At 41.8% G+C, this 13,686-nt stretch overlaps 1 protein-coding gene across 2 annotated transcripts in view; it reads right to left on the bottom strand.

Moving 5' to 3' along the window:
* Positions 1–13,686, bottom strand: part of arid3c (AT rich interactive domain 3C (BRIGHT-like)) — a 54,596-nt gene continuing 40,910 nt past the window's right edge. For both annotated transcript variants that reach the window (XM_067228324.1, XM_067228325.1), the window contains 5 exons: positions 5,238–5,421; positions 4,062–4,300; positions 2,650–2,919; positions 926–1,015; positions 1–241 (listed from right to left, as the gene is read on the bottom strand). In XM_067228324.1, coding sequence (XP_067084425.1) covers positions 60–241; positions 926–1,015; positions 2,650–2,919; positions 4,062–4,300; positions 5,238–5,421 — 965 coding nt within the window. In that variant the 3' untranslated portion in view covers positions 1–59. The remainder of the gene's footprint in view (positions 242–925; positions 1,016–2,649; positions 2,920–4,061; positions 4,301–5,237; positions 5,422–13,686) is intronic.

The raw sequence follows: 13,686 nt of genomic DNA, 5'->3' as shown, positions 1-13,686 counted from the left end.
GGGGGGGCTGGGCGGATGGGGGAGGGGGCTGGGGGGATGGGGGAGGGGGCTGGGGGGGCTCAGGGAGAGGAGTTTCCAAGTCCATGGATCGAGGATGAGGAGGAGGTTGAGGATGCAGAGGAGCAGGGCGGCTGGATCTGTGAGGGCAATCCTGGACTGGTCTTTTCCTGAGAGCTGGTGTGGTTGCCTTGGTGACCGCCTGGCATTCCTGGAATGGTTGGTCTCCGAGCAAACAGGACACCTGGATAATCAAAAACAAATCAAAACTACGTTGAAATAAAAAAACGAGTATTTTTATAAAAACACATGCATATCCACTCGGAGGCGTATGTCAGTACATGATGGGGACTGAACATATAGATAGGTAAAATAACAGTCGACTAAAGATTCTGTCCGAAATCAACCCAAACTCTTTCAATCGGTTTCCTCTCGGTCACATTCCAAGTCTACAGGGCCCTCCCCAAGATTACATTCGGCCTAATTAAAGTAGACGTTAAGTGGGGGGCAAGATCAACTGGATCAAGCTTCACCTCACTGAACACCGGCTTTAGAGAAAAAGCTCTCGACTAAATATGATAGCCACTTCAGGTCCAATGGAAGTTTCCAGCAGGCTTATGGCATGACATGTATTGCCTATCTTTAGGTAATTACCGCTCCTCCGCTCGAAGGCACAAGCGGTGGTTCTTGGGGCTAAACTGGGAGGCCTTCCATCCCAGGCACGTAAGACAATAAGCCCCATCGACCTCAAATCCACAGGCCCCATTTTAAGATATTTAACTTTTTTAACACTATTGGACTGCCACTTCATTACAATGGATTTTATAGCAAAGACATCAAATTGCGTGGAGGACTAGGCACGGGGTGCTGCTATAACTTATTGAATTTCCTGCCTGCAATTACATCAGCAAACGGGTGCTCTATTTACCTGTGTAGACAACTCCATTTATTTCTATTGACATGTTGATGCTGCTAATGCCGTTGGTAGACAGGTTCAATGCGGTCTCTTGTCTATCATCTGTCAGGAGGGGAAGCAAAGAGCGAGAAAGAAAAACTCAATATGAGCATTTAAAAAAGGAACACAAGAAGCAAGAACTAGGGCTCCGAAGCAGTATTGGCGATATCTCAAAGAGTGACAGGATAAGAAGCAGTTTATTAAAGAGTTCTGAGGGAGCAAGAAATGTCAAAAGATGCTGCAGCTATTTGTATATGTTGGTCGTAGGTCAAAGCAGTATCGTGACACATTAAACAAGTGCTCAAAAACTTTGATGCTATCAATATGATATAAAATGTGGAGAAAATACATGAAAACACACTTTCTCTCTCACACACAAGCACAGCCAGAAATACCCACAATTATTTCAGTTTTAAGTTATGATATCAGTATTCATTGACAAAGACTTGGTAAATGGTAGATATATCCAGATAAACATTTCTTTAAATCTACGTGTCCTCAAACATCACATGGACATCTGCAGACACTCTGGTCACTTGCAAATCATAGTGTTTTCACTGTAATCTTTAAATTGTAGTGTCCATGGTGAGTGGAATTAAGATTGTTACTCATTGTGCCATCAAAAGTGAGGTGCAAAGCCCACTATTATTGCTATTACGAGAGAGGCGGTCATGCGAAAAGAAATGTTATCACACATGAGCAAATAGGCCTCTCCTTCTTACTTTGAGCCTCAATCATTAAGTAATGACTTATTGCTTGTCCAACACCAACCTTTCTAGAGCCATCACAATGAGGATAGACACAAGGCAGTTTTACTGATAACATGTCATGGAACTGTATTTCTTCATAGTGTCAGTGGAGTTTATGGCAAATTGCAGATCTTATAATGAGTCATTTGTGTATTAGTGGTATTGCATAAATATATCCAACTCCACCATCTTATGAAATAGCATAACTTAACTTGGTAATACCAGCCATTGAGCTAAACTTCATACAATGTAAGTGGCTGTTTAGGAAAAGTAAACATACTGAAGTTTTAACAGTTGTTGACATACGAGACAGGAAGCCCTGTATAGAGTTTCCGAAAAAAGTATTGCTTGTAGAATATATATATATATATATGTATAGATTTTTCCATTTACTTTTTGTTGCATAAAGCAACATTATTTGAAACTTTTATTTTGGTAAAGGTTGAGATTAAACAGTACGAACTGAGTGTCTGTGTGTGAGAACTTCAGAAAATCAGTGTCATTGATTGGCCAATCAACAACCAACTAAGAGAACCAGGAAGGGCTTAAGTACTTTATCTGACCATTGAACATCCCTTCTCATTAAAAATATCTGCTGTAGCAACCATGTTAACTTCTAGCATAACTGGGTAAAAGTGCATCCCATTAACACAGGGGCTTGGGTTAGAATTCGGCTCCCCTCTCTCTCCCTGCATTCCGGTCTCTACAATTGGCCTATCAAAAAATAAAGCAAAAAAACAGGCAAGAACTCAACCAACAAAATGAATATGCGACCGCCTTTCTCATAATAGCAATTAAAGCGGGGTTTGCACCTCACTTTAGATGGTCCAATGGCTTCAGATCTTGGAAAAATTACTTCCACTCTCCCACAATGCCTCTGGCTTCACCCTCTTGAAAAGGATCCAACGGGTTGTGTGCTTAAACCCACCCCAACAACCCTTTCCTCACCTCTGTTGTTGAGCTTGATGTTCATGGGCAGCTGAGTGGCCATCGCCAGCAGGTTCTGCTGCAGCGCGTTCTGCATCAGCCTCTGCTGCTCCTCCGCCATCCTCATCATCTTCTTCTCTGGTGGCTCTCCGCTCTCCAGCTTCTCCCTGAGCTGCTCCAGGGCAGCTGCCTGGACCGCCGCCTGCGCCGCTACGGCCTGGGCCGCGGCGTGGTGCCCTCCCAGGGACAGGGGCAGCCGGCTGGCCAGGCAGCCCCCCATCATGGGCTCCTCTGCAGGACGGAGCGGAGAGGACAGAGGTCAGATTTCGTATCGTCGTTGTGCGACATGGCCTATAAGTAATGCGCGCGTAATGTTTGGTTCCTTCCTGGTTGAACTGATTGGTTGATGGTCCTAGACAGGAAAATCTATAAAGTTCAAGTTACCGTAGTTTTTTCTACAGCTAGTCCTTGACAGATAATTCCTGTGTCAGTTTAATACTTGAGTATCGTCCAGGAAATTGACCCTAATCAGAACTCAACTGTGTGAAGCAGGAGCTGTGGAATACTGATTAATCTTGTGATTGTACATCGTGTTGTGTTTGTGTTCCACATGAAAAAACAGTCTGCTGTTTTGTATTTTCCCCTCCCCTTATTCCTTGTGGGTCCATTATTAAAAAGACTATTATGCCTCGCTCCACATTCCACTCTCTGATCTGAGGTGGACATTGGCAGTGCTGGTACGAGGAAGTCCTGCCAGACGCTTCCTCTTTGGAGTGAAGAGCATACCACCCACCGCTTACATAAACATAAACATGGCACAGGGGCTGTTGCTATATACTTTCAGACAGGAGAATACTTTTCCTTCTGCTGGTTTGTGAGCGTGTCAAGTATAGAAATAAGAGTCAAAGCTGCACAGATTGCATACCCGTTCAGAGGGCTGGTGGTTTGGACACTTGAATAACCAAAAGCTTTTCATGATCAAATATTTCTGTGCAGCGACTGAGTCAACCTTGAGAATTTGACAAGATGTGGAGTTTTGGGGGTTAATATCTAGTAAAACTTTGTTAAAACATGTTAACAATTGAGCTGCACAAGTCAGCCAATTTGAAAGTGTTAATTTAACACCAGGAGTGTATATTTTACTCGTTGAGTGTTTATATAAGACCAATCTCATGAGATGGACCTATATAAACCCTCCTGGTGTTAAATTAACATTTCGTCTCACTGTGATGAGGATCTGACCATGCCTAGCGAAAAGCATGAGAGACTACGCTGGGGTTGCGTGCTTATGATATCCTTAGATGAGCCTTCTCATCACACCAGTGACTTGTCAGCCTGGTTGGTGGTCAATTCTGGTAAATATCCAGGTAGGTCCCCTTTTCTACCCACTCAGCCGTAGCAGGCTGATGGATCCCCAGAACTCGCCCCCTCACCTTTCTTGATGACCGGGGACTGGGAGAGGTGGCCGCCGTTGGCCATGCTCAGGTGGGACATCTGCATCTTGGGGGAGGAGAGGAGGGAGGGGGTACCCACGGGGGAGTAGTTAAAGATGGCCGATCCGTAGCTCTGCCGACGGCCCTCCCTCCGGTTGCTGTCGATGGCTGCCTGGAGCTCCCCAGGGGAGCTCAGTCCCCTCTTTTCACATTCGTATGGGTAGAGGTACTTCATATACCTGGGGGGTGAGAGGGGTCACACGGTTTGCCTGTAGCCTGTTGTCTTGGCTGTAGTCATGTGCAAAGATTTAAGCAAGTCCATTAAATATTTAAACGGATGTGTGATTTCAAAACCACTCAGCATATTTGTATGATATTGTGTTTGTGACTGGATGTTTTGATGCTGGGTGGAAGTGCTGACCAGGCGACAACATCTGCTTAATAAAAGAGAACTGTCACAAGCACCCACTGTTAAGTAGGGCCAGAATGATTTCATTGCTTTCAATAACAGTCTTTTATATCATGCACAAACAAGCTTACCGTTGTGGTACAGGTTAAATCCTTTAACTACCACACGCCTATAATTATCCTGCCACATACTGGTGTGATCAGTACTATAGGATTCACATGCATCTATCTTGGAAGAAAATGAAAGGTTATTTAGTCTATTAAATGTCTAGGCAAGTCTAGCTATGCTGATCTGATAGACGTAAATATACTGTATAGTCTGCCATAACATGGGCTCTGTCATACACTAACCAGAAAATGCTTCACAGGCAAAAACAACAACAACTCCACCTCAGTTGTTCAATGTTCATAAACAATATTTTAGTTTTGTACTTTTTTTGTACAAAATATATCTTACTGTCTCTCCTCTGTTCATTCACATGCCTTACACTTGTGGCTCCAACAAGCCATGTTGTTTTTCAATTATTATTATTAATTTTTTTCCATGCTTTACTGGAAGGTTTGTAAGTGAAGTGGAACAGGAAAGGCAGGGAGAGAGAGATGCAGCAAAGGGCCAAGGCCAGAATTGAACCTAGGTTGCTGTGGTAAGACCTCAGCCTACATGGTACGCACACTTATCTAGTGAGCTAACAGGGCGCCCATGATCCAAGTAAATTTAGTTACCAGACGGCCGCAGGTCTTTAATCATCTTCTGCCATTCGTACTCACTGTGTTCGGAGAGTGAAAGCTGCACTGGTGATAGAGGTAGGGAGGTTGAGACCTTTGGTGATCTCGCGCCATATTTTCTTATTGATGACCTCCACTAAGCCTCCTTTTTCGGTGACAAGCTTGTAGAGTGTGTAGAGATCCAACACCTGCTTGGCCATGATAGGAATCCGATTCACTGGAGTCCCTGCAGATAGAGAAACACAATATCCACAATCAATGCCATTAACTTTAGACCTCATCGACAGGGCTTCTCAGGGTTCTTATGGGGCTGGTTTATCTGAGACATGTCAGAGGCCTGACAGTTTGTTAAGAGGGAGTATTACTTTAGAAAAACTCTCGCAACTCCTTTTTGTTTTATTGGTCCGCACTGACAAATGAAATCCACATTTCTGTCTATGGTCTCTAACGTCTTGACATCATGGGTAAAAGATTGTAGCATATTATATAACTTAACCTTCACAAACATGTGATATGTTTTTTAACATTTATTTTTGAGGACGCCATCAAGACCAAGAAAAGTAAAAGACGCATTTAAAATACTTCTAGAACTCAATAGAAAAAATGAAGAGGTGACCTCATTGAAGTTATATTCTTTTCAGCCTGATTTTAGCCTTAATTAGCAGAATGAAGGGGACTAGATAATCATTTGTACTTGCAATTTAATTTAAAGCCATAAAGTGTGAAAGCCAACCCTGTGTAGGGATTCTGGAGAGGCTGACCCTGACATAATTAACCTGCATTTTGCTGATAGAGTTCCATTGTGCACATCGGATTTACCATAATAGCAATCAATAGCTGCAGAAATATATTGCAAACAACAGCAAAGGGAGGGGTTGGGTGGGTCTGAAGTAACCTCCGACATGGTAAAAACTCATAAATTAAGACAGGTAATTATGGCTTCATTTTGCTGCAGTAGCATGTAAACGGGTAGACACTATTAAAACAAAAGATTGATCTTCCCTCTGCTTGAGGACAATGATGGCTTTTTTTAAATCTCAAGCAGCGCCGCCCAGAAGAAACACATTACTATCTACAACTTCCTACTAAACTGTCTATATATCACAAGGCACATTGTGGTCTTAGGAATGGGGTGATCTCAGAAAGGTTAATGGACATATTTAGAAAGCAGTCAAATGAAGATTGAAATCATTGATAACCTCTCTCCTAAAACAGTCAGTCTGGAGTTGCTTAGCGCTTTGTAGCCTTCAGATCAGTCAGGTCAGATGCACTTATAAGAATGTGACAGAGACCTACAGAATGAAAAACAAAAGACAAAGAAGCTCCTGTCCCCCCCCTCATTGTCACAGCACCAGGTTATAATGCAGAATACGGAGATTGATCTATAAAACAATTATTTCTGGGAATGTACAAAAGCTAACCAAACGAACACTGGAGCAATAAATAACAGACTTGGGCCCAAAGCCTTTGTCTGACAGAATCTGAACCGAGACAAGCCTCTTAAAACTTGATTTATGCGCTTTCGATACTGGGGGTGATGTATATGTGTCCCTGATTCTGTGAAAGAGATATACAGAATAAAAGAGAAGGCCGACGAGGACAGCCTTTTGTCAGCAGAAACAATCTGATCAGGCCATGGATCATTATGACAATGAGCAATGGTGGACTGCAGGAGAGACACCCTGTACTGAGTCTAACACCAGTCTTCTGGTTAATCGCTTACTTGCTGAAAAAATGGGGGGCTTAATTGAAGCTGTGAGGGGAATCGGGCCTGGTAGCCGAGTAATCATCTTCGTGCTTGGCTTCATCGCTGATGTGTTCACTTCGCACCTACATCCGATAATGGGATAGGAATTACTCCTCCTCTTTGGCTTGCTCTTTTAACCCATGAAAGGAACGATTTAAAGCAGCGACTTGGGGAAAAACAAATGTTTACCTACTAATGCTACTAATATGTACCTAAAGAGGCTAGTAGCGAACTTAGAGTTTGAATTACCACTATTGTGCTAAAGATTTTCTAGAAATGATTTACACTATCCTTCAGGCACATGTGTACCTTGCGACGACAGCTAGGATCAAACATGAAAGGGAACTAGCTTTAAAACCGAAAAACATTGGTTCAGACAAAAACATATTTCCTGATTTGACTGATATCAGAAGTTGAAATACAGAGCAAGCAACAGTATGTTGAAGTAACATGCTTTTGTTGACTTTTTTCACACAAAAATACATATTATACTTATTATTTAGGTGTCCCTTATTCCCCAAGGCTAATAAACAACAAGGGAAAATATAAAAAGAAACTCAAATCTAAAAGACCATCAGTGTGTGTATTATAAGAGGCATAACTATAATAAATCTCCGTCATTCAAGTACTATAAGAGCAGAGCTACACTGCCCACTATCTTTTGTTAACAATACACATTGGTCTTGCCTCAAACAAGATTATTTAAAGGAGGAAAGGAAACAGTAGGAATGCCAGTCTTCTCTGGATGTTTAGTGTTGTAGAAATCGAATACGTTGTCATTCTTTCAGGAAAGCAGCTTCTTTGTATTCCAGGTAATTACATCAGGAGACAAAAGTTGACTTATTTGCAAGAAAGTGCTGATGGTAGTTCTGAGGCAATAATCAATTAATACCCAGAGCCTTAAGGAAACAATAAATCAAATGGGATATTTATCAGTACACAAAAGAGGCTGACACTCATTGTGTGGCCTTGGTGTGATGAGAAGGCGATCAGAGCACGTCCGTCATTCTCCAGCTGCTCCGGAGGTTCAGAAACAAGGCTGTTTCTCTGGCTAAAGGATGAATACTTATATTTGTCAGAGACAACCCTATCTAGTTTCAGTGTATTACAAGAGATTTATAATATGATCTGTACTTAGCAAAGGTCGAACGTGGGGTTCATTTATGAAGAGCCATGTTGTAGTTGTTCTCTTACAGGACAGGGATGATAAACATCAGCTGAATTATTCTTGCCAGAAATCGTTTCTGCTTTGACAAACCCTCAATAAAGCACCATTAAAAGACGTTTATTAATGCACACGGTTATATTGCCGGTACACCAATATTAGCTTGGATTTTGAGCTTCGACTGGCAAGATGATCAACTATGCTCTTTTAATTTATTTTTTATGAAAGGGGATCCCACCTCTTCTGTTCTCAGAAGAACCTGTGAGCTGTGGCTGTTGCTTGGCAGATCATGATTAACGATGGTAGGACCAGAGCACAACCCACAGGTCACCACCCTGGGATCCAAACCCAACCCTTGTGGGCCGAGACCCAGATTCACTAACTAGACCCAGCAGGGGCCAGATATCAAGAACCAATCACAGGAATTTATTTTTATATATATTTATCTAAACATATTTTGGTCCTATTTTGATCACACTAGGAGATTGGAAATGTTTTCCAAAGAAGTCAAAAGATGTTTTGAGGCCTAGTCATGAATGACTATTGTGGCTGAATGTGAAATGCCATGTGTTACAGTCTGCTTTGATGGTTGACAGCTTCTTGTTCATTTGGACTTTGAGTGATACTAACTCATTAAATCAAGATTTTATGACATGATTACAGTGGTGAAAATCAAATATAAAATTATATGTTCAGATATACTGCACCGTAACACATATGGGATCTAAAAACTTTTTAATTTCATTTTTTATAATGGCGCATTAAGAGTTTATGTAAAATACACCAGCTCAACAATTGTTACATTTTTTTTTCTGCGGTCTGAAATACAATGTAGACTCAATGGAACAGGGACTTTCAAGATTCAGTTATTTAAACTAGCACCTAATGGTGTGTGATGAAGGTTAATGTAATATTTCAGACTGCTGGGTAGGTCAAAAAATCTCTGTGATTATAGGTTAAATACTGCTGTCAAATGGTAGTTATTTTCTAACAGGCCATTTGGACATCACAAATGAATATGATTTAGTTTATTATAGGCTTCCCTGCATGTCTGGAAATGACCTGTGCTGCAGTGAATCAATGACCACATACAATGGACTGAATCCATAGCGAGACATGCAGCTGCTTACATGATAATGTGTGGATGTCACCTCACTTTACAGTCTGTTCTCATGTGTGGGTCCCTGTGTGTGAGGGAGGCTGGAGATGTTCAGAACACCGTAACTCTATACTGACACTCCAAAGTTCCCACGTAAATAGCCCATGCACCCCCCCCCCCCCCCTCTTTAGTGTCTGTTTCATTTACATACATCAGGCTCTTGGTGATAAATGAAAAACATTGTGAAACATTAATAGACGTCAAGTATGATTCGAAAAATATTAGTCCATTAAAATAATTTGTATTAAATTAAAATCACTTAAGTTTCCTCAAACATCTGTTCTCACCCCAAAATTTTAACACATAATTTTCTCTACCAAATTATTGATGTCCATGTGCCATGATTAATTCAAACTAAAAACTGAGAAATTGAATCTTTTCAACAGTATCAACTTTCAGCATCCTGACCAACACGGTCTGATTGTTTATAACAATTTAGCAATAAATATTCCCACCCGAGGCTATTCTGTCAAACAATAACACAGGCTTAGGGAAGCTTATTTTGTGATGGAAGGAGGCGTCGATGTCTGTCCTTGGGAACTTAGTACTGCGTCCCTCAGGGGGAATCAACAAAGGGGAAACAGACAGAGTGTGTGTCTGTGTGTGTGAGAGTGTGTGTGTCTGTGTGTGTGAGAGTGCGTGTGTCTGTGAGAGAGAGAGTGTGTGTCTGTGTGTGTGAGAGTGTTGCATGGTGTTGGCTATAGTATATGTTTCTTTGACCCTTTATCTTCATTCTTGCTGTCTGTCTACGGCCAGTAAGTTAAAGGCTGCCTCTTTGGCCAGTAAGTTAGAGGCTGCCTCTTTGGCCAGTAAGATAGAGGCTGCCTCTTTGGCCAGTAAGTTAGAGGCTGCCTCTTTGGCCAGTAAGATAGAGGCTGCCTCTTGGGCCAGTAAGTTAGAGGCTGCCTCTTTGGCCAGTAAGATAGAGGCTGTCTCTACGGCCAGTAAGTTAGAGGCTGCCTCTATGGCCAGTAAGTTAGAGGCTGTAACTCAACAGTTAGACTCGCGGGAAAGAGGGTTATTTTCATCCTGTTTAAGAGGAGATTATTAGACATCAGCTGCAAGGAAGCAATAACTACATAAACTACTGTTTGGTAGGGGGGACATTTTTATCTTGTTACCCAAGTGAAAGGGACTCTAAAGCACTGTGAAATAGCCTACTATGTAGATAATTGACCAGACATACATTCCTCATTTGGTTCATTTCTGTGTTTTCTGGTATGACTATCTATGACAGGAAATAGCTCACTACCTGAGACCAGTCAGCAGTTGAAAATATACTTCCAAAAGTCAAAGAGTGTTAAACAGACAGTATCTCAGAATGTAAGGTCAATTTAAATTTAAATTATCCACACTGCTCTTTACATGAGATTTAGGACAACTTGTGACAGCAACTCATCAGGAAAGTCTAAATATACCGTATCCAAATATCCCCCCACCGCAACACACACATAGCATATCTTTTAATTTCACCTCTAGATGTTTTTTTGGGGGTTGCGGGTTCAGATTCCACTGTAACCCACACTGGGTTAAGAGTTATAAATAAAATGGTGGCCAGTATCATTGATCAATGACCTTTCATCTGCCAGCTAACGACTGAATTTAGACCACACTAAACATGACCCAACGGTCAGTCAAATTTAGACCACCGGCATAACTGCAGCTGGACACTTCACAACCTTTGCTTAATCTGTATCCATCCGCCCACGGTTTGCGAATGGAGAAAGCATAGAGGCTGACTGTGTTTTGCACAGTTCAGACTCACACAGGTTCCCAGTTAATGGACACAAACCTGTTACTTGAGTGGGTGGTAGGAGGGCCACTGCCCAGTGTGTGTAAATCCTTCCTGTCATGTATCAACCTACAGTTTAATACTATTTCAACCCTGGTTGCTAACCATTTCACCTTGTTGCCGTGGTCAGGCTGAGTGAAACGGACTGAGGGGCTGTTGAAATGGAGACAGGATGGCTGAACCTGACACACAACTCGCTGTTCAGAATGTGAGAGTACGTTGTGAGCGGACATGCTAACGGACGCGCTAACGTCCCTCCAGGGCGGACGACGCAACATCAGGGACACGATCAGACCAGTCCCATCACCTGTCACTGTCCCTTCCCGTACCCCGGGGGTCAGCTGTAATATGAATCAGGGGAATCATCGCTCCCCCCACTACAGATGACCTCTTTGTACAGTCCACGTATGTTCATACTCTGAATGTTCCTGTTCATGGACCCACATGTGAAGGAGATGGTTCAAATAGGGGATCTGCAGCTGCCATCTTTGGGCACAAAAGGCTTAATTCATGTGGATGGGTGTGGGTGTCTGACAGGGAGTGTATCCACACTATCAATCAAACACAGGAGAGGGTTTAATTTCCACCTCAAACATCCTTTGTCTCTCTCAGGTAGCATTGAGACAACACTGGGGATGTTTAAATCAACAAATATATTTTGAAGACCAATAAAATATATGCTCATGTTTTCATTTATAAATGAATGTTGTGCTGAAAGGCATATTAACAGTCCAATAGAAAAGTGATGCTGAACCAACAAAATAAATTTAATTCACTTCACTTTATTAATCCCGAAGGAAATTCAAGAAGCCATTGATTTGTGTTACGAGTGTTTGTAGTGTTTTTCATGGGCCACTGTCCTTGAAAGGCACAAAGATAGTGAGGGGCCAGGGGCTAGGGCTTCATGCTGGTACAAGTATTGTCTGGTGGAATTCAAAAGAAGTCAGGCAAGTCTTTTGCCACTAAATAGCCCACACTTTTCTTTTCTTTTTCTTCAAGATTTTTTCTGGCCTTGAACAGCTTTTATCATTGATAAGACAGTTGGAAACAGGACAGCAGTGAGAGAGAGAGGGAGAAGACGTGCAGGAAAGGGCCTCAGGCGAATTCAAACCCAGACCCCTACATTCCCTGAGTGATCGTGTCGACACCAAAGCTCTTTCTACTAGCCATCAACAACTTAATCAAATAAAATGAGCATAAGGCAACCAAAAACAAATATGGATGTTTGACAGAAGTACTGACGTTTTTAGAACCGATGCAATTTATTGTGTTAAACACAAATACAACCATTACTGTCTCAGTGTTATTAAGTACCAAGACATGAGGGAGACTAAATTAAATCTCAGATTTAGAGATATTAAAAGCCCACTAAATGTAAACTGGAACTTGAGACTTTTACAGAGTCAACATTCCGTTGTAGAATGTATACTTTTAACCATCTCTTAATTGGGGATGGAACTGCAAGATGTCAAGTGATGTTTTCAAGAGACATTAACTGGGACAATTAGCTAGTCTGCTGTGATTAAGTTTGTGGAAAACGACAGAGTGCAGATCAGGGTGTTGGCGATCTGCTATGCACTGACAACGTCTCCTGACGCTAACTCCAAAATCAATTACTAATTGAACGTCTCCCGACAACAATCCATACCAGATCTAAATGCCAGTGACCAACTGCACCAACTAGATCATCAACACAAAAACAGGTAGACCTGCATCTGCCAAACATATAGTTTCAGATGATTCACGAATAGTATGGGGATAGTATTGTGCATCTAACTGACAATGAGTGATCTTAGCCTTAAGGTAAAAGCTAGTCACACCTTAAATTCTCCAAGGCATCCATTAATGGATTAAGAACAACATTTCTCCCTCCCCCAAATCCTGTGATGGAAGGTATTTGCAGTTGTTTTGTTTGAGAGGCCAGTGACTAAATCATCTCCACCCTGAGGAACTTCTACCAAGGACGAGCAACAACCAGTGTGACTACCAAACATGTCTAAACTAACGCACATTATCTTTAACAAATTTTACAGCGTCTGTCAGAAAGTTGCAATTGATTTACCGTCTCCGAGGGCATTGATCAGGAATCCAGCTGTTACATTGTTCAGGTGCCCTTTGCTTTTCTATAGTAAAAATAAACATTTTATACAGCTTTTGGACATGGCTTCTTTTTGTTCTTTGGGAGAACAGGAAAACCATTGTTACCTAACTCACAACCAAGTTTACTGAGGCATTTTTTATTTACAACTCCTTCATGGGATGTGGAGACTATGCTGGTAGTGGTGGTTTCTAAACATCACATGACAATCAAGTTTCTTGCTTTTTGATATGCAAGATTTTACTGATATATTGTACTGAAATATATATTACTTTGTAATCTTGGTAAAAAATCCAGGAATGGGACGTTATCTACACAAAACATGTAACAAATGCAGGGTTTCTCGCAGCACTTTTCAGTTAAGGCGGCCGCCTAATCAATCCCCCCCCTCCCCCCCGGTCTGACGGCAAACCCCACCCTACCACCTTAACTAACGCATATTCTGCGGGAAACCCTGGAATGTAAAAAAAAATAATCATCTTAGTATGTATTTGTAATAATGTACCAGTGGATAACAAAAACAAAGTGGC

This window comes from Osmerus mordax, chromosome 24 (assembly GCF_038355195.1).
Source record: "Osmerus mordax isolate fOsmMor3 chromosome 24, fOsmMor3.pri, whole genome shotgun sequence".
NCBI classification, from domain to species: Eukaryota; Metazoa; Chordata; class Actinopteri; order Osmeriformes; family Osmeridae; genus Osmerus; species Osmerus mordax.
Note: the sequence above shows the minus strand (reverse complement) of the source record. Positions and strands in the feature narration are given on the sequence as shown.